General features: G+C 36.9%; 1 protein-coding gene and 1 long non-coding RNA gene across 3 annotated transcripts in view; one reads left to right on the top strand and one right to left on the bottom strand.

The window, feature by feature from the left end:
- Positions 1–17,383, bottom strand: part of MDFIC2 (MyoD family inhibitor domain containing 2) — a 98,353-nt gene extending 80,970 nt beyond the window's left edge. The window contains exons 1-2 of the mRNA XM_028169138.2: positions 16,913–17,383; positions 16,240–16,327 (exon numbers count right to left, since the gene is read on the bottom strand). Coding sequence (XP_028024939.1) covers positions 16,240–16,327 — 88 coding nt within the window. The 5' untranslated portion in view covers positions 16,913–17,383. The remainder of the gene's footprint in view (positions 1–16,239; positions 16,328–16,912) is intronic.
- LOC130709105 (uncharacterized) overlaps positions 1–20,857 on the top strand; it is a 714,106-nt gene that overhangs the window by 226,066 nt on the left and 467,183 nt on the right. The gene's annotated exons all lie outside the window — the stretch shown is intronic.

The raw sequence follows: 20,857 nt of genomic DNA, 5'->3' as shown, positions 1-20,857 counted from the left end.
GTCGGGTAGGCAATCCACTGTATATGCAGCCTTTATTATTTTTGATTTATAGCTTTGGAAACTGAAGCTCAAGGATGTTAAGGGATTTGACTAAGATCACTGTTTAATTAGGAGTAGAACCAGATTTTAAATACAGGTCAGTGTGGTTCCAGAGACTCGGCTCTTGACAGCATCATTCCCAATGGTATAAATACTGCAATGGAAATATTTTAAAGTGCTGTAGTTTTGATCCATGATACCTCTTGATTCATGTTGAATATCTCAGTTGTTGCATTTTTGTTGTTGATACGGGCCTTACTTAATGAAACTAAGTATGGTTTGATAAAAAAACACATGCCCCCTATTTATTTTCTCTTTGCTTCTCATACCTGCTCCTTATGTTCTTTCATCTTTATGGAAACAACAAAGGTAAATTATGTGTAAAAATAGAAACAAGCTTGATTTGCAAACCTCCCAGCCTCTGTGTACCCCATTTAAGACTGTGTTTAATGTGTGAATCACCTTGTTAAAGACATCAACAGAATTCTAGATCTGTTTTACATCTTAAACTTCATTCCAAGCAGCAGTATTTTTACTGATGCAGAAAGGGTGAAAGCCTTGTTTATCAAGACATTTTCTTTACTTTGTAATAAGGTGAAGAGAAAATGAATGAGTAGTTTATACCTACTACGAACCTTAGATTTCCTTTTCCCATAAGCCCCCAAACAACTTGAAATTTAAAACATAAAAAGCCACGAAGCTTCATTTAAACCCTATGCTTGTTTTCCCTCTCCAGATCTTCAGCTTATTGTCTCCCTAAGAGAGTGAAAGAACTCTAAACATGCTGCTTCCTCCCTATTAACTTCTGCACCCAGAGCCCACCAGAAAATATGATGGAATTCATGTTAGTTAACCGAAGTCCAAGAAATACTCAACTCCAATTTCTAAAACCCAACACTTCTAACACCTGGACATTGGTTGACATACTTCTTCAATTAAAGTAATTAAAAAACAAACAAACCCATTTAGTTATGTAACTCACAGCAAGTGAAGGATACACTACAGTTCCTGTGTTTCCAACTGAGCAAAGAGCTTGGTAATTGACCCAGCAACTTGCATTCGGCCTTTGAGGTCGGTCTCCTTCATCCCCAGAACCAAGTTACCAGGAAGTCCTGACAATTGTAATTTTCAACGAATCCTCAAATTTTCTCTTCTCATTCATATTGTCATTTAAAAAATTTCTACTTCGGCTACTGCAGAACCCTTCTATCTGCTTTCTGCCTCTCCCATCCACACTGCTGCCAGAGTGGTCTTTAAAAAAGGCAAATCTAATAATGGTCTCTCTGTGTTTAAGGCCATTTAATATCTTCCATTGCCCTTCAAGTAACTTCTTTCACATAGTTAATAAGTACGCTATGATCTGCCTCTCTGGTCTAGCCTATTGCCAGGCTTTGGTCCAATACCCTCCTCTCCAACCCCTACCCCAAGTATATTATGGTTTTGCCAGTGATTTTTGATTGACTAATTAGTGTATATATTATTCCTTATGGAAATCTGAAATGTTACAAACCTATTTCTCTCTGATCTCTGCTTATTTTAAAAAAGAGAACAAATAAAATTTACATTTAAGCACAATTCTCTCCTTGTTGAATTTAATATTGGACAATTTTAATAATTGTGCAAATTATTTTGTCTGACTCTGAGTAATTGGTTATTGTAAAATGAGTCCTTACAGAAACAAAGCAAAAGAACCAAAGAGCCAACCTGTTTACTTGAATATGCTAGGCAAAGTTTAGATAAAGGTTGTAAGAAAATTGCTTCAGACCACAGAGACTAGATGTCTTGGTGAAAATGAACAGTTTAGATATTTGAGCCACTAGAGGGCTGTAATTAGACTCTACTTCTGTTTAACCCTCAAGTTATTCATTTAGCTTCTCTTATTATTAACGCCAATTTCATATAATCACTGTAGTTTCAATTGGTTAGACAGAAATAAGAATGCTTTTCATTGCATATGTCTCGGTGCCTTGTGGAGCAGTAAGTGTATTTGTGTAATCAGAATTCTTTGAGTTGCATTAAACTTCTTAGAGGGTGGAAAAATATTTGACTCACTTTCCTCCATTATGTGAAATGAGAAATTAAAATTCTCCCCTAAGCATTTTGTTATTGTTGTTTTCCGTTGGTGGGGCAGATGGTAAGAATTCAGGTAATTTGTTAAGTGTCATTTGATTACCTAAAAAAATAGCTTTTTTTATAATTTTAACTAAAAATATTATTATTGTAAACTAGCAGGCTTCTGATCACCAAAGTACAATTGAATTTAATTTATGGTTGAAAAATACAATGGATGAAGTATCCATCATGTCTGCAATACATTGTGTTTGTTTCTGGCTTCAAGCTTTTACAGAATGGTGTCTTTTATTCTTTGCTAAATCCTACTATTTAAAGATTTAAGGGGACAAATTTTTTAAAATTCTGAATATAACAAGGAAAATTAAGGTCATGTCTAAGGTTGACCGTGGGCTGCTACTTGCTGAATATGAGAAAGCAGGGCTATGTGTAATGTAATTTTCTTGCTGGAGAGATGGTAAGACCAGATAAGGATATTTGAAAATTAAAGTTAGATTTGGCATCCAAATATCCTTAGGTCTGCAGGTTTTTGATCTGTTTATTAGCCATGCAAAAATATATTGCTGTTTCTTAATCTGATCATGGTTGATTCTGCCGCTGGAGTTATTTTTCCCCCACACTTTGATGTGATATGTTTTATTTTCAAGTGCTCGTTTCAGAAAGATCAGCAAACAAAATAAGATTTCCACCTCCCTCCTCCATCAGCCATATTTTTTGTTTAGTTAGCCAACATCAATGGGAAGATATTAACATGATTAACTCTCTTGTGTCTTAAATGACTGGATATTATGGGAACTGAACTCCAACTTTTATCTCTTAAATATGAATGCAGCAATATTACAATGTTGTAATTCATTCTGAACTATTTAATCACTACAATCTGTAGGTAAGTTGGCTTCTGAATCTTTGCCTAATGTCACAACTAAGTCCTCTTTCCCACTTAAATCACCATGTCTTTGCTGAAGACAGGTGTTTAGAGAATCCAACTAAATGAATTAGAGGTTTAAAGATGCATTATCCACAAGACTTCCCCAAACTTTTTCAGTTTCCTTTAAGTTTATTTGTCATAATGAGTGCAGGTGAGGGGTTATTGGTTATCTACTTTCAAGTATATTTCAGAGCAGAGTCTATGGTGAGCAGGCACTGGATTTAGGATCAGCATGCCTGGCTTGAGATCTGGTTCTGTGATCTGTTACCTGTGTGACTTTAGACCTCATTTTAAAAATTTCTCTGACCTTTACTTTCTTCCTGAGCATGGCTGTTATGAACATAAAGTGAAGCACTGATGTGCAGTACGTTGCATATGGTTCCCTGACAACCAAAGATAAGGTGTGAGGATGCACAAGGTGCTTCTGGTTAATCCGTTTAAAAGGAAATCGCAATAGGTGCTGTGGTGTATTCTTTTGAGATTTCAAAGCAAGAAATTGGAAACAACCTAAATATCCGAAAGTAAGGAAATGTTGACATATATTTTATGACTTCAGTAGTGGAGTACTATGTGTATAGCCATTGACATGGTGCTGTAAATCTGTATTTGTTAACCTGAAAAGGTATTGACATTCATTTATGAGTAAGAAAAGCACATTATTAATTATATTGCCTAATCAGGTTTCATTAAATTTACTAGTGTGTGTATATACACTTTGGTACACGTATAAAACATATAAGGAAAGATGTACAGTGGCTACCCCTAGGTGTTAAGATTTGGAGTAATTTTTTGCCATTTGCATTTTCTAATTTTTCTGAAACCAACAGATTACTTACATAAGGGGACACACACACACACACACACACACACACACACAGAGGCATTCCAGTTTCAACCCTGAGGTTTTCTAGAATCTCTGACAACTCCTCCCTCTCTTACCCTCTAACATCTAGTCCGTGGCCAAGGCATTGGGGCCAGCACTCTCTTGGGTGCCAACCACTTTGTTCCCATTGTCCTGGCAACCAGTAGCCCAATTCAGAAGTCATTCTTTCTCATCTGTGGATGCAACACTCTGTTTCTACTCTTCCCCTCAATTTATATGCTTCTAATCCATTTAAATAAAGATGCTTAAATCACAAATGTTTTCTAAAGCACAGAGTTTTCTGCCATCTTTAGGTCCTGTCTGCCTTCCCAACCCCAAGCCCAGATACATTTGATAGCTTCTCTTTGTCCTAGAACTTTCCAAATATGCTCTTCAGCCTAGTATTGAAAGTCCTTCATGCTAGAGCCAATGTTTATTTCCTACTGTCACACACATACCCTTTACCCAGGAAAACATAACTACTGTTCTCTGAACACGCCAGACTTTTCTGTCTCCACTTTAGACCATAGTATTCCATCAGTTTGTAATGCTACTGCCTACTCTACTTATGATTTATAGCCCAGCCACATCCCCGATTTTTCTGAATTGTAGATGTGTTCTTTCTTATATCATATATCATATATCACTTCTGAATATCATATCACCTTTGGAATTTACTTATGTAGTCTTTCATTTATTCATATCATTTTTGAGCATCTGCTCTGTTCCAGGGGCTATCTGGATGCTCAAATATAGAAGTAAGTAAGCTGGATACACCCATGCCCTTGAGCAATTAGCAATCTAATACTTAACATTTCTGCTTTATTAAATCTGTTGGCTTATGGTGAAGTTTCCTTAACTACTACCGGCCTCTGCAATATCACATATACACTGATTGTGGGCACCTAGAGTGTTATTTATGTCTGATTCTCTCCTAAGAAACTACTATATTGTCTTACAAAGAGAAGATAGTCAATAAATGTATTGTTAGAAGGCCAGAGAGGATGGAATAAAATATTTTGTTCCATATACATATGTATTATATATAACTATGTATATTATGTGTATATAATATATAATTATATATATAATTTTTAACCATGTAACTTTTCCCTGTTCAGGGTTTTTACAAATTAAATTCGATTTCCAATTAGCATTGTTAACCTGTGAAGTGATGAGAACAAGTTATTTCTCCTAGCTGCTAGGGGACTGCAAGACAAGACTGATGTCCTTAAGTAAAACTGAAGCAACGGGTACATTCTTCTATTAGAGAGGAAGTGATGAATTGAGTTTAGAACTCAGACTTGGTAATTTGTCCTAGAATCCAGAGGCCTGAGGGTAGCTTCTTAATTAATGGTTGTTGGCCTGTAGAATTTAGAGGTTTAACAGTATATTGGACACCCCAGTGTATTCATGACCTATGAATATATTTTGCCTCCAAGTTGTGTTGTTATTTTTTTAAAAAAAGTCCTTAATGCAGTTTTCCCTCTTCACTAAATAAGTCATTCACATTAGAATTTCCCTTGGAAAAGTGAACTCCCTTACTATTTATTAAGTATCTTTATCTCTTCATGTTATAATTTTTCCTCATTTTAAAATGTGGACATCAGTTGTTTTTCTTTTCTTTTTTCTTTTAAGAAAAAAGGCTGGGTAATAAATTAAAGAATATTTACAAAAAGTTCTTTTCTTTTAAGAGACTATGTAAGAAATCTAAGTTAATATTTTTAAATGAATCCTGTTTTCAAGGGAATCTTTAGTGCAGTTGTTTTAGCCGAAATCTGCTAAATCCATTTAAAAATACAGCAAACCAACAAGCTCTGTTTTAATCTTAAGAGAAATCTTTATCTAAGGAATTAGGTATACCCGTATGGTTTGGTGTGTGAGAGATTGATACTGAAAAGTTCCATCCAAATTGGTTGTGCACATTGTACTATATTTCATATAAAGTTGAAAAGCTTGCTCTTGTCTGAATCCTCTGGCACACAGGATGTGTTGTTGATATTTTGTTTCTCCAACTGAATTATAAGTTCCTTGGGCACAAGAATCATGACATATTATTTGTGTTGTCTTTGCATTGCAGGAAATCAAAACATTCGTTGATTTGGTTTACTTAATTGTATATTATTTTGTAAAACAAATGCCTCTTTTATGGTATGAATACTTTGTCTTATCAATCTGAGTTTTCATATAGTGGTCTAAGAAATTAGTTTTAAGACACATGTATAGAGTGGAATCTTTCTTTTTTTTATTGAATGTAGATGGAATATAATTTTTGATGAATTTTTTCTTCAGAAGAGTTTATTTATAGAAACTTTACATATTTTAATGAAATTTACATTCAGGATGTTTTAGTGTTAACATATATCTTTTGTCAGCTCTGGGAGAAATTTGGTTTCCAATCTATAATTCTGAATATTCTAAATAAAGAAAATAAAATCAGCAAATGAAGGAGCTAAAATGCAGATTTTCCTCTCCTATTGTCAGTTGTTTGAGATTAGACATCATGAAGCACCTTTCTTACCTCCTGCAAGGTAGCTGTTTCTTTTCAAATCCATACTAGTGTGGAAATTCAGCTCAAAAGGAGAAATTGCCTGATGTCTTATTTAATACTACGCCTCTAGGAGTTATCCCTTCTCTTTTTTCTTGAAGTTATACACTGGCAAAACTACTGTCATTGCCCTTGCTTTTTGTCTTTGCTGCACATTTACATTTCGACAGGCTTAAATAATGGCTAAAATGGTTGAAGTGATTTATGTCTGTAGACTGATGTCTTCATTTGCTCTCTTCACATTCCTTTTTTTACTAATGGTCTGGTGCACACCTAGCACAGGTACGTTTTATTAGAGAGTATATTCCCTCTAAATGCTGTTCCTAAGCTGAAAGAAATGGGCCATAATCATATAAAAATAAAGTATCTCTTTGTGGAATTTACAAGAAATGGAATGTCCTTATTCCTGAGCCATAGAACATAGGGGACTTTTTCTCTCCCTATAAGATTGCTCTTTATACTAATGTTGATTAAGTGAATCACACCAACAGCTGTTGTGACATAGAGGCAAATGAGTCTCCTGAAAAATCTCAGTTGAAACGAGTAAATCTCTTGAAGTTTCTGGTTAGCTACAGCTTTCATTTTCCTGTTGAGACAGGACAGATTGGTTCCCAGTTTCTACAGATGGCTTCACTCCTAGTTCATAAAATTGCAGTTAATAATGGTGAGCTAAGATCATTCTGGATTTGATGTACTGCCCTATCATCATTGAAAGAGAGTCTTTAAATCTGCTGTTTTAACAACTTACAGGGACTTTGCACTGATTCATTCATCTGGTCATAGTCTCAAGGCTGACATGGCATCTTCTACGCCTTCCATTCCATTGGGATCAACATCATCATTTTATAAGAAATGAACTTACCACTTTATAGGCTTAGTTGGAAAGAAATTTCAACCGTCAGCTGTAGGATGTGCTGTGTGAGCTTAATTTGTTGACCTATGAGAACACAGATCTCATCTTTTACTGGACTTTCTCAACATAAAATAAGGTTATCGGAGAAACAAAATGATTCTGACATTTGAACTTCGGTAGAAGGCCAATACATTTCAAGTAAATACTCTACTTCCTGAAATGTTCAGTGTTCCATCAACAGCACATGTCAGGTTCTTAAGAAAATATTATCCCTTGTGGAGCAAAGCACTGAAAATCGTGGGTACTGGCTCTTAGAGTAGACATTATTTGGAAGCTACACAGCATCTGTTCTCCTTTCATTCTGGTGCTAGCATACTGAATTTCATCTGAAGAAGCATCTCTCCCCCATTATGCCTAGCCTTGTGGTGCTGTCAGTCACAGTTTCCTGCCCTGCCTAGCCAGGATGGGGACTCAGGGACAAATCTGTTGAGCTTTCTGCCTTGAGATTTGGAGTCTTGAGTACAGGGGGATGAGAGGACAGAAAAAGTGTGTGGAGCTCATGTTTTAGGAATGGTGACCTGAATATATTGTTAAGTCTTGCTATCTGGATCACCAGAGCTAGATTACTTCCTGCCCATCCTGGACCTGAATTTTCCTTGTAGACTACAAACCGACTCCCAGCCTTCCAATAAATACCGCTTTTCATTAATTTAACTAGAAAAAGTGTCTGTTACTTTCCTCTCAAAAACTATGTGATGATTAATTTTGTGTATCAACTTGGCTGGGCTAAGGGATACCCAGGGAGCTGGTAAAACATTATTTCTGGGTGTGAACATGAAGTTATTTCAGGGAACAGATTGGCACTTGAATTGATAGTCTGATTAGAGAAAATCTCTTTCCAGAGTGGGTTAAGGGATAAACAAAAAGAAAGAGGAAGGGCATATTTTCTGTCTCCACTGGAGCTAGGACATCCATGTCCTGCCCTTGGACATCAGCACTCCTAGTTCTCAGAACTTGTTACTTGGACCAGGATTTACACCACTGGCTCTCAGAACGTGGGGCTTGGCCTGGAACTACTCCACCTGCTTTCCTGAGCCGCCAGCTTCCAGACAGCAGATCATGGGACTGTTCAGCCTCCATAATTGTATAAACAAGTGCCTCATAATAAATCCTTTATTATCTATCTATCTATCTATTTATCCATTCATCTATCTTCTATCTATCTATCTACCTATCTATCCTATTGGTTCTGATTCTCTGGAGAACTAATACAAACTATTAAAGCTTCATTTTATCATTGTTAGATCTTGAAAGTAGTATGTTATCCTTTCATAGTCCTTTACCTAATTTTCTTTTGAGAATAAAATGCAGTGGGTTATATTTTACTGCAAGATAAAATATATCTCTAGTAGGCATTTCCAGGGTAGAGAGTTTATTAGAATCCAAGATGCTGACTGATCAAGGTCTCTGAAAGGCTTGAGGCTCGGTTCCTGGGCAAACTCCCCACACTCATCAAACGCCAGCCTTCCTTTGGGTCAAGATGTTCCAGCCCTTCTTGTTTTTGTTCACTTCATGGAACATGACGTGTTCTTTCCCGCCTTGAAAGAAATTGTATTTCTACTTGAAATTGTATTTCATTTCCTGTGCTCTCCCATCAGCAGATGCTTTCTCAATCTTCGAGTCTAAAGCAGAATCTCTAGCCAGCTTTCCCTGTCAGCATTACTTAAAGTGGGAACTGATCTCATATATCCTCTTGCCCAATTGATAATCTTCATGGGGATTATCTTCAGCATTTCACACTTAACCTGACCCACCCAGATCGTCTGATTCTCCCATCTCCAGCCAGTTTTTCTCTTATTCTTCATGCAGCATTGCCATAATGCAGTGTCTCAAGCCAGGAGTCAGCCTTGCCTCCTTTCTTTCTGTTGGCCCACACCAGGGCACCAGCCAGTTCAGTTGGCTCTACCTCCAAAATAGGTCCCGAATCCTATTCTACCTCTTTTACCTTCACAGTTTTATCCTATCCCACTTAGCATCTTTTGCTTGGTTAACTGCAGTGTCTTCTGTTTTATTTCTGTGTACACTCTTTACCACATCCAATATAAATGAGTCCTTTTATTCCTCTGCTTAGAATCTGCAGTGGCTTCTAATTCAAATTAAGGAAAAACACCTAAATTCCTGACTGTGACCAGCAAGGTTCTACATTATTTGCAACTTGAGCCCTTTTTTTCCCCTTTCCCTTCCTTACTCCCTCCCTCCTTCATTTCCTTTTTTTCTTCCTTCCCTTTCTTCCTCCTTCCTTCCTTCTCATCCAGCAATTCTGAGCCATACTGTCTTTAAACAGGCTCTTTTTCCTGTTGGAATGCTCTTCCCAGATTTTTGCACAGCTGGCTTCTTCTTGTCATTTAAGTCTCCACTCAAATATCTCTCCTTCAGAACTTCTCCGACCACTGATTCTCAAGGACAGTTCCCACACCAATTTCTATCACATCATCTTGTTTTAAAGCTTCAAAACAATTACCCTGTGAAATTATCTTGTGCTTATTTTACTTCTTTATATGACTTGCAAGGACATATTTTCACATATAATTTCTCCTTTCAGCTCTGGTTAAAAACAGCACAACATTCTATTTGACTATTACCTTCTCCTTACCTGCATTTTGGTTATTAGGTAACACATTTTCACAAGTTCATGGAGACCTCAGAAACAAGAGCTAATGATTCTGTTTCCTGTGTGTACATAGTAAAAGGAAACCAAGATATGCTATTGGTGGAAATTAACAATTTAAAATAGGCGTTAGTGTGGCTTAGTTTTTAAGCTAGACACAAAAATGTAGCCCTTTTAAAAATGAAAATTATCTGAATGAGCGAATTAGCATGGATTAATATTTAGTCATTATAATAAAGCACTGAAATACATGAGTTCCTTGAGGGCAAAACCTGTGGCGTTTTCATTTTTTTGACATCTTTATTTCTTCGCCTAATATGTTATCTGTGAGTTCAAGAAGAGCCTCATCAAATGCTTGTGGAATTGTATAAAGTATGCATTTTGGAATTGTCTTAATGCTCATGATCTGAAATTATTTTTTGAGCAAATGAAGTGAACTGTCTTCACTTAGAATTAAGGGAAGTTGAGTGAATTTATGAATGTCAATAAATGTAAAATTTATACTTTCTCTATCTCATTTGCAAACAAACCTTAATCAAGAATGAGCTGGGATTTTTGTGTTATGGATTTGAGATTTTGCATTATATTGAGAAGGAAATTTGTGTGACATGGCTTTTTGGACCTCTCAGATGTTTTCCAGTATCTTGGAATATTAGTCTCTAATACTCCTGAATTTTGATCAAATAATAACCACTGTATTCAAGATGCCAACTCATTGGTGACTTGACTCCTCTACATCAATACTAAATAAGTTTAGGGGAGTTTCCTTTAAAATGTCTCTAAATAGTAATTTTGAAATCACCGAAGACTGTAGTCACCATGTGACTGCTTATAGAAAAGGATCTATAGTTTGTTCAGAGTTACTACAGAATTCTCATCTCCCAGGCTCTTTTCTTCCTGGCATTTTTGGAAAGTGAGAGAAAGCTTATTCATTGCCCTCTCCCTGCCCCCATCCCCCGGCCATTTTTAAAAAATCAAGTATTTTCTATAATATGAATTTCCCCTCTGGGGCTCCACCCAATGTAGCAGGTATGGGACCGAGTCAGCATCAGGTTAGAAGATTATAAAACTATGCTTTGTACATTGAGGGCACACTTGTAACTTGGGATAATTTTATTCTTCCCTCTATTTATTACACTCATAAAGAGACTGCTTCACTAAAACCGTTACAGAGAGCTAGTCTTCTGAAGGACAGTTTTATTTCGATCTTCTTAACTTCACATTTTTTAGGTCAAACCATTGTTTTGACTTTGTGTGTATATATATATATATATATATTTATGGAAAATCAGTTTTTAGGAAATTGTACTAGATTTTGTTAAGAGATACAAGCTCTTAGAACAGAAGTTACACACTGGTAGCCCCTGGGCTGAAATAGACTCACAGAACCTGGTTTCATTTGTTCTGCATGGCCCTTTCTTGTAATTGTTGTTTGTTGTTGTTAATTGTTATTACTTAACCTTCAGAAATCAGGAGATTTCATATAGAAATCCACTTTCTCCTGAAAAATCAGGAGACACTCTAAGAAATTGTGTGCCGTTCAAACACTGGTGATGCTGTGATTTTAAACTGCAAATGGCAACAATTTAAAGGCTTCCATCCCTTCATTCTGCTGTTTCTCTTCCCTATCAAATAGTGTAAGAAGCAAGCACTGAAATGCTTGCCCAGAGTGCTCCCTGGTTTAATGGGGTATTACATGCCATCTTACTCCACCTGTAATTTCCCCCCCCCCCCAATTTCTATGTTATATCAATTTTTCCTTTGTAACGTTTTTCACGTTTGGGCCTATTTTCTTCTTCTCCTTGTTATGACTTTTATGCTGGTCGTGTTGTCCTCACTTCAGGGCTACTGAATGCATTGCTGTCTTAGCCATCAACATCCCCTTTGCCTTCAAGTTTCCTCCGCCTGCCCCATCCCACTTTGCACTCCAGTTACAGATTTAAATGACGCTTCAGTATATTAGTCCCTGACCTCAGACCTGCAGTGACAACTTAGAACCCATGTCCAGCTACTTGACCTATAGTTGGAACTCAGTCTTTCTGTCCTCCTTGTTTTGTGTTAATCCATACACAGGTAACTAGCCCAAATGCCCATTTCCCTAGCGCCAAAGCGGGCATCATGCAGCCTGTGATTTGCTCCCAGCATTACTCCTCTTCACCTGTGCAAATAGAGGATCACCACCTTCAAGACTGGCCTTTCTAGACCACTTTGGTCCACAGTTACACAGTACAGTTCATCTTGCCTGGTGCATATTTCACAATCATATTTTGTTTCTCTGATTGTCTTAAAACAGGATTTCCCCAAGTATGGTCCCTGAACATGTTACTTCATGTTACTTGCTCTTAAGCATTTATTTCTGGGCTCCACCTATGTCCTCCTGAATTCTTTAAGTTAGGACCCAGGAATCTGATCAATCTAAAATTTGAGAAGTCAAGAATTTAAAGGCAAGATGACGAACAATGGTACAAGATTGCCAGGTAGTTTGATAGAAGGTAAAATAGGATTCAGTTAACTTGACTCCAAGTGCATTTTCAGGTTTATTGGTGTGTTTCTTAAACACTATTTACCCTAATTGTTAATAAAAGCTCTGGATGTTGCTTTAAGCAGCTCTTTGACACCATTGCCAAGGCCATCAGGCCCATGGTCCATAGGAGAGAAAGTAGAAGGCAAATAAGAACCTCTTCAGGGGAAAGCAGGACAATTAGATAAAACTCTTGAGTGCAGGACTGTGTTTCTTTCCTTCTTTCATTTTTTAAAATTGTTCTCTGTTATGCTCACGCCTTGTCTCCAGTGATACCGCTGTTAATAAATGTTGACTCGAATTGGATAAATTGACTGAATGTTTGAAGATGAGAAGTTAGAGTATCAGTACTCAGGTTGGCAGTGATGGTGCTAACTCCTGTTGGTCCCATGCTCACTATGAGGTCAGGTGCTGTGCTCAGTGCTTTATGTAGATTATGCCAGTGAGTGCTTGCTGCAACCCTAATAGGGCAGTGCTGTGATTCCCTGTGTTTTAAACGTGGCCAGTATTCAGCTGGAATTGCAGAGGGAGGCAAGAGGCACTGTGATGGGAGAAGCAATTCCTTTTGTTATTCATGAAAAAAACTTTTGAACCACTTTCAAGTCTCTTCAGTTAGTCCTCCCTATCTGTGGGTTCTGCAACTGTGGATACAGAGGGCTGACTCTACCATGCCATTTTGTGTAAGAGACTTGAGCATCCTTGGTTTTTGGTATCTGCAAAAGGTCCTGGAACCAATCCTCCTGCAGATACCGAGGGATGACTATATTTCTTTTTCTTTTTTAAGGGGGAAGGGGTTTGATAAATTTCAAATACTGATAACTGTTGGAGAAGGCATTGTGACAAAGCGGTTTAAGGCAAAGAACAGAATTTGGAAGATTTGGGTTCAAGATTCAGTTTGCCACTTAACAGCTCTGTGAGTTTGAGCAAGACCTAGTTTCTCTGAGCCTCGGTCTTTTAATCTGTAAAATGGGACAATACTATTGCACACCAAATGGTTGTAGGGACCACGGGAAGGAATTTGTATAAAATGCTGTGAGAGAAACAATGACAGGAATGACTGAAGTGTCAAGAAAGACCTCCATGTTTGCTGTCCATGCTGAACTTTGGCTGAACACTCAAAAATAAAGCTGCTGAATAGTTGCTGAATTGCCAAAAGGAAACAATAATGCTGAGAACTGGACTTTTTTTGGACTAAGGAAACCCTACCTTTCCCTAGTAAGGGATGAGATGTGCTTGATAACCCAGTTGTATATATGGAACAAATTTACCCTCCAGTCCAAATCTTTGGTAAACAACTTGTCTAAGCCTGCATGAACTTCCTCCTTTATTCCATAAAACCCCCTGCCCGTTTTCCTCTGTTGAGACAGTATTCTGGGTTCCTCCGGAATCTGTGATTCCCTAATTTGCAATTCTAAGATCCCAAATAAACTGCCTCTTTGCATCTTTATAGAGGTCCTTTCTGTTGACAAAGCTATTAAAGTATACAGCGCTGGTACTAGTGCAGATTGTTCAAAGTGTGAACCAGGATCTCAAAAAAACATTATATTATTTTGAATCATGCTTTAAAGAGGAAAAAAAGACACAAAAGTAATGAGATCTCTCCCCCATAATTTCACAAAGTAGGTGTTATAGTCCTTGGCTAAGGAATCTGAAGCTCAGAGAGGTTAAGCAACATGCACAGCCAAACAGCTAGTAAATAGCCGAGCTGAAATTTTAAACCTTCACCTGCCTGACTTTAAATCCTCTGCTCTTTCCATTGCACCAGCTTGCTTTAAAAAGAAAAAAAAGCCAACATAGATCCTTTTTCTTAACATTAAAAAAAAAAAAAAAAAAAAGACGTTTATGTTCAAAAACTAACTCATCCTGGTAATTCCCAATTAAGATGTTGTCATCTTGCATCTGGCTCGAATCCCTTTTATGATACAGTAAACATAATTTGAGTGTAGCTTAAGTGAAGTGTCCAAATGGGCTAAAACACCCATTTAGGGTGTTAGATTTTGTAGATTATAAGAAGTGAGGAAGTTAGATTTTGTAGATTATAAGAATAATCACCTAGGAAGTTAGATTTTGTAGATTATAAGAATTTAGTCCTAAATTGTACTTAATGAGACAATTTTTAAAATGGAAATTCTTCAGGAAGCTAATGACTGGTATATCAATTTTTGTCATTATTTCTCTATGAGACATCTATAGCATGGGCAATTGAAGCAAAAGAAATAAGATAAACGTCACTATAAGTCACAGAAGAACTTCTCTGTCGTTGTGGGCTTGGTCTTCGCAAGAAAAACACAGAGGGATCTTTGGCCTGAGTTCAGTTTTTTTACTTCTATATATTTTTTTAAAGGTTAGAGAATTTCTTAGCTCTGTGGCTTTTTGAAGGGAATGATTCTGAGAATACATGTCTGTACCCACTTTTATCCTGAAATAAAGTCTTCACTGGAGATGAGTTCCAGCTATTAAATTTGATTATGGGGCCCTGGGGCAGAAGGATAATCTTTTTTTTAAAAAAGTGAACAGTTAAAAAATGAGGATGGGGGTAAAGTAGAATTAAGAATAAGAGTGGATGGAAGAGTACGTGTGAAGGTGGAGGTGTTGATTTAAACACTTCAGGAAAACGTTCTGAGCACAGATCATGTCCTGACAAGTAACTTAAACATCTTTTCTATGAAACACTGTGTAAGGTGGTAGTTCAGTTTATATGCCATGGAATCACACAGTCTGGGATCAAATCCCCGCTCTGTTACTTCCTCATTTTGTAATTTTAGGCAATTTACGTAAACTCTTTGAGACTCTATTTTCTTACCTGAATATTAGGAGCGATTAATGCTTCCTAGGGTTGTTGTGATGATTCAGCATAATCACTAATGCACATTGTCACCGTGTTTGATGCCATGATTATTATTATTATTACTGGTGTTGTAGAACTTACTTGACATATATATTAAAGTCTCCTGTGACCTTAGAAAACAATTTTTGAGGCATGGCAACTACTTAAGAGCCGTCTTTTAACAACGGAATAGATTCAGGAAATGAGGTAAAAGACACAACTTATCTATTTAGATAGAATATCAAGTTGGTTTCCTTTTAAAGATGTTCATAAAAAGATTAAAGACATTAAAGATGTTCATAAAAAGAAAAGATTATGAAACCAAACCTTCTAGTAAATAATCATCAGTTTATACGTATTTTCGAAAGTGCACATATTTGTACTTCTCCTAGGAGGACATATCGATTTGTGTGTGTATTTCAAGCAAGCATCTTACGCACGTCGTGCTTGTAGCTGGCACTGCTCTCCCGGGGCAAGGTGGCTTCTGTAATTGCAGTGAATGGCAATTCTATTTGTAGACATGACTTCCTACAGCCTGCACTCCTTTCTGTGATTATTATTTAAAAAATACTTGTCCTCAAATTATTTCATCTTCCTGGCTACAAGGGAGAAAATTCTCCAGCACAACAAGAACCTCACAGGTAGCGTGTATCTGAATTGAAAATGTATATCCTCTTACCCATAAAATCATCTGAGTGACCTCTGCAGTCTAAGGAATACAAAAAACATTTCAATACTGAACACCCTCAAACTACCACTTAGGCCAAAAAAAAAAGAAAGAAAGAAAGAAAGAAAGAAAATCAGAAGTATTAATGTCATTTGAAATGCTGGGACATTTTTCTTCTTTCTTCCACACTCTTTTTTGCTTATAAACAAAAGCACAATTCTCACATTGATAGAAAATCAACAGCAAGAGGACTTACCTTCCTTCAACCAAGAAATGTTATTTTTGTCATTTTCAAAATGCTCAGCTGGTCTGACTTTTATCTTTTCCAGCTCAGTTTCTGACATCTAAGTGGAAACAGAATTGGTTATATAAAAAATTCATTAAGAACCCAAATTTATAACATGGAGCCTTATATTTAGAGACGACTATCATATTATAGGAACATTTTATCTCTGTAGTTTTTCAGCTCCCTGTCTAACGTTAAGTCTTACATTTTATCCATGTGTAGTATTTTACAACACTGACATTGAGAACGAAACTTTAGATGATATTTCACTTTTCAGCAGTCAAGATTTGTAAGCTCTGTAAGCTCTGATTTCTGAATACGAAAGAAAAACAGATGAACAAGTAGCCCCAGATTTGTCAAAACCCAAACATTCAGTGGCTGTTTTAATGCATTTCTTAATAGCCTAGAGAAAAGCATGCTGCAAAGTGATGTGCAAAGCTAGAAAGACTAATAAACACCAAAGGACTTTTCAGCAATGTGCTGGGTAGAATGAGAACCTTATGACCTCAGCCAGGCCACGCTGAGCTTCCTGAAGGTGTGGAGACCTATTAGGCATTCTCAGTACATTGCACTTGACTTCCTCCATGGCTTGGTCGCAGTGAGCTAGGACGCCCCACTTGCATCAGCACCTCGATGTACTTACCTGTTTATTCCTAAGGGAGGAGGCCCAAGGCGTGGGACGGGGGAGCAGCGTGCCGATGCTCTGGGCAGCCTCCCTTCTCGTCTCTCGATGTCCAGCATTCCTCTGCCCTGCCAGAAGTGAGCGAAGAAGCAAATACGCTCCCTCCCTGGGTGGTGCTAGATTTGTATTGCTGCCAGAAGCATCCAACTTGCGGCTGAGAGGGTTTTTTTTTTAAGGTAATGTAAAGCCTGTGGTTCAAAACAATAAAAAGCTTCTCCAGGCCAGCACTTATTTAAAATGACACTCTGCAAAATAGGGTGAAAAGAATGAACTCTTTTCAAATGGACGGAGTTTCTCCAGTCTCCTTCTTTCCACACCCGCCATTCATCACTTACAGTTAATATTAAGGATGTAGAAAGAAGAGATTGAAAAATATACGTAGGCTATTTGGGTTAAAAGAAAAGGAAGAGAAACCTCGCAGGGTTTATTTTCTAGAAGTTCACCCTGCAGCTGCTGTTTCAAAAGGCAAGTTTTTCTAACGTTTTATAGACAACAAGAAAACATTTCACGTTCTTTTGAGAGTCTGCAGGTATTCCCAAAAGAATTTGGAATCACATTCCAAAGAGGATTTGTCATTAGATTCTTAGGCAAAGATAGTACTGTTTTCAACAGAAGGTTAACAGCAGTGAGCATAACCCTTCGGAATGCGTGATAATAAATAGTCCAACATTCCTAAACGTTGTTGTTGGGTTTTTTTAATTTTTATTTTTATTGGAGTACAGTTGCTTTACAATGTTGTGTAAGTTTCTGCTGTACAGCCAAGTGAATCAGCTATACGTATACACATATCCCCTCTTTTCATCATAAAAAATAATCTTTATTTTTTAACCCAAAGTGGTTTGCTTCCTCCAATGTCTTTACCTGGAAACTGTCTGTTATCTGATCGACTTGTATCCATTTCACTTCTTTTCCCAACTTCATTTCTTCTTCTACTTTGCTCCCAGTTTCACGTGAAAATTGACTGATCAACGTGGTTTTTAAAAACAATAAAACTGGGAGCAAAAGATAAATTTCAGATTCCTTAAATAGCCAAGGAAGACCTTGACTGGTCAGAATCTATAACATCATTTCCAAACTGTGGCTTAAAGTTTTAAGATTTCTCAGAGGTGCCTATCCTTTCCCTTTAAGCTAATGCAATACTGCTGTTCCTTGAACTCACCTGCTTTTGTTATGAACATTTCAGAATGTTGCCTCAAAATCCCACCTCCACCCCCATCTTGAAGCCTTCTTGATGTCTAGAAAGGATCATTCCCTTCTCTGATCCCCCTTGGGACTCGTGGCATCATCATCTCCATTGTGGTCTTGTGTAAACCTGTCTTATCTTCCTGACAAGGTTAGAACCACCTCCACCCCAACCCCCAGGGCTCAACCTCTGTCTCTGCATTTTATGCGTCTTGCTCCGTGTACGACATGATCACCTATAGATTAACAATGGTTGGATAAACAAAACCAGCATATCAAAAACCAGTGGTGTTTTCCTTGTCCCAAAGTCACAGGAAACACCTGATTACGATGTTTCTTTAGGTTGTCTCTTTTCTCTAGTTATAGCACTTTATGTCCCTTCATCATAAATTGGAGACTTAATCTAATGCCCTTAATAGTTTGGGCATTGTCCTTTGGAAAAGCAAGTTATCTAAATTTTATGTATTCGTGGGGTCAGAAAGATGTTTGGTAAATGACAATCACAGTGATCTTAAAACGATAGAGACATCATCGGAGCTAAAGAAACCTAAGATGCAAGCACTGTCCAGATGAGAAGAAATAGTCAAGTGTTCAGGCGAGAATGAGTGAGCCAAAACACTGCTGATCATGTTATTCCTCCTAGTTTATTTTCAGTTGTATTTTAATCATAGACCATATGATTATCCACGTTATTCCTCCACAGAAACTATTTTTTTTTTAACATTCCAAATGGTTTTAGATCTCTGTAAGTTTACAAATTGTATAACCTCTTCTTCCTTGCAATTTCTAAGGCAGAGAATCCATTCCTACCTTGAGTGTGTGATGATGAAGCCTCTCCTTGGATTCTGTAATTATGTTTACATATTTTATTTATGTTCAACTAAACTAGTTTCTAACTCTCTGTCCCCAGAGCAACCTATAACTCAAATCCTGTCCACATTTCTTACTTTGGAGGTTATGGTTTACTCTTGATTGTGGTTTATGCTTTGATTTTTCTTGATTTATGCTTTGATTTTTCTTGATTTATACATGTTTTTCCACTTGTTTTATACATATTTTTCTACTTGTTTTACTTTTGCAATAACTGTGATACATTTATTTGTATTTGTTAAGTAAATTGCAAACTTTAAAATCCTTTGGAGGAATAGTTCTGAGGAGGGAATTTTTATGAAGAGAATATTCATTTCTAATTTGGAAATATTATCCAGTTTTGACTGATATATTTTAAACATGTCCTAACAGTTAAAATTTTTCTGTTGTTCTATTTTATCATTTTTCTCTGCTTAGACTTTCACTGCCCTTTGATTTCACTTTTGCTCTTTGAATTGGCTTTGAGAGTGGGTGATGTTATTTGAATTTTCTATATGGAATTTTTTTTTTTTCATTTTGAAGACACCATTTTTTGAAGTTAGACAACTCATTTTAAATTCCTTTCCTGTCTTTGTTTTAGCAATCATTTAAAATGAGAACTGTAGACATTAATAAGCATGGTATTTGATTTTTTTCATCTACTTCATCAGGAAAGATGATAAAAGTAAGCATCAAGTATTTTATCCTGAACCAGTTGTGTATCACTAGTGTCCCTGTTGGTTGGACATTGCATTAAGGGTATTCCATACTGATGCCAACCTTTAAATCATCCATTCACCCACCTAGAGATGTACTTGGGTCACAGAATTCTCCATATGGGTGATGGAGTCTGATTTGGACTGGGTTTTAGTCTCTTGAGCTAGACTGGGCCTTGGGATGAATAAGATAAACCACAGTGGATGATAGGAAGTAAAAAGGAGTTAAGTCCAGTGGGTCCCAGATAGAGCAGACTTGGAGATAGATGGTCCAAAATGAAGCCCAAAAGTGACTGGCCAGCCTCAGAGGTCAGACTGGTCTGACTAAGCTCCAAGGAGAATAAACATGTTATTGAAAGCATCCCCTGTCCAAATTATGTTTGTTGTGCTCATTTCAAATAATGAGCTAAATAATTCAGACCCAGGAATGTGGTCTCCAGGCTCAAATTTTCTTGTTAAATTCTTTTTTTGTTTTCTTTTCTAAAAGCAGATAATTTGAATTATCCATTTCCCTTTATTTTGACTCATGCAGCAGTAATAATTCCATTCCCTTTATTTTGACTCATGCAGCAGTATTTCTAGTTCCTAATCAAAATCCGATCCAGAAATAGAATCTTTAAGGGCACACTATCCAGCATAAAGCTATCTTTGCCAAAAAAAAAAAAAAATCCCTGCAAGATCGTCATATGTTTCATCTTCTTGTTTCTTTTAAAATAAAATTGAATGTGTGAAGCTAGAGCCTTCTTTAACAAATAATTATGTGCTATCATATTAGTCTTTTGTGATTGTCTTCAAAATCATTGCATTGTCCCTTGTCATTGTTTGTATAACAGTGACATTATATGTATAATGCACAAAATGATATTAATCAGTGTGTAGAGAAGTCACCAACTTAGATTACTGGATTTGAGGACTCTTGTAGAGTACATCTTTCTGAAGGATTGGTGGATTGGGTCCAGATGGAAACGGTATAGGATGAGTGCTTACCCTTCGAAAGTATGTTTTCTGCTACAGAATGGAATCCTATATTATTTAGTATAGTTAATGAAAAAGTTTTCAGTAGCCATTCTAATGACCAATGTATGCCATCACGTTTTACATTTTAAAATTCTCTTTGAGATTATGTGACCTTGATACAAAAATACACATGGAGTAAATA

Source organism: Balaenoptera acutorostrata, chromosome 10 (assembly GCF_949987535.1).
Source record: "Balaenoptera acutorostrata chromosome 10, mBalAcu1.1, whole genome shotgun sequence".
Classification (NCBI taxonomy): Eukaryota; Metazoa; Chordata; class Mammalia; order Artiodactyla; family Balaenopteridae; genus Balaenoptera; species Balaenoptera acutorostrata.
Note: the sequence above shows the minus strand (reverse complement) of the source record. Positions and strands in the feature narration are given on the sequence as shown.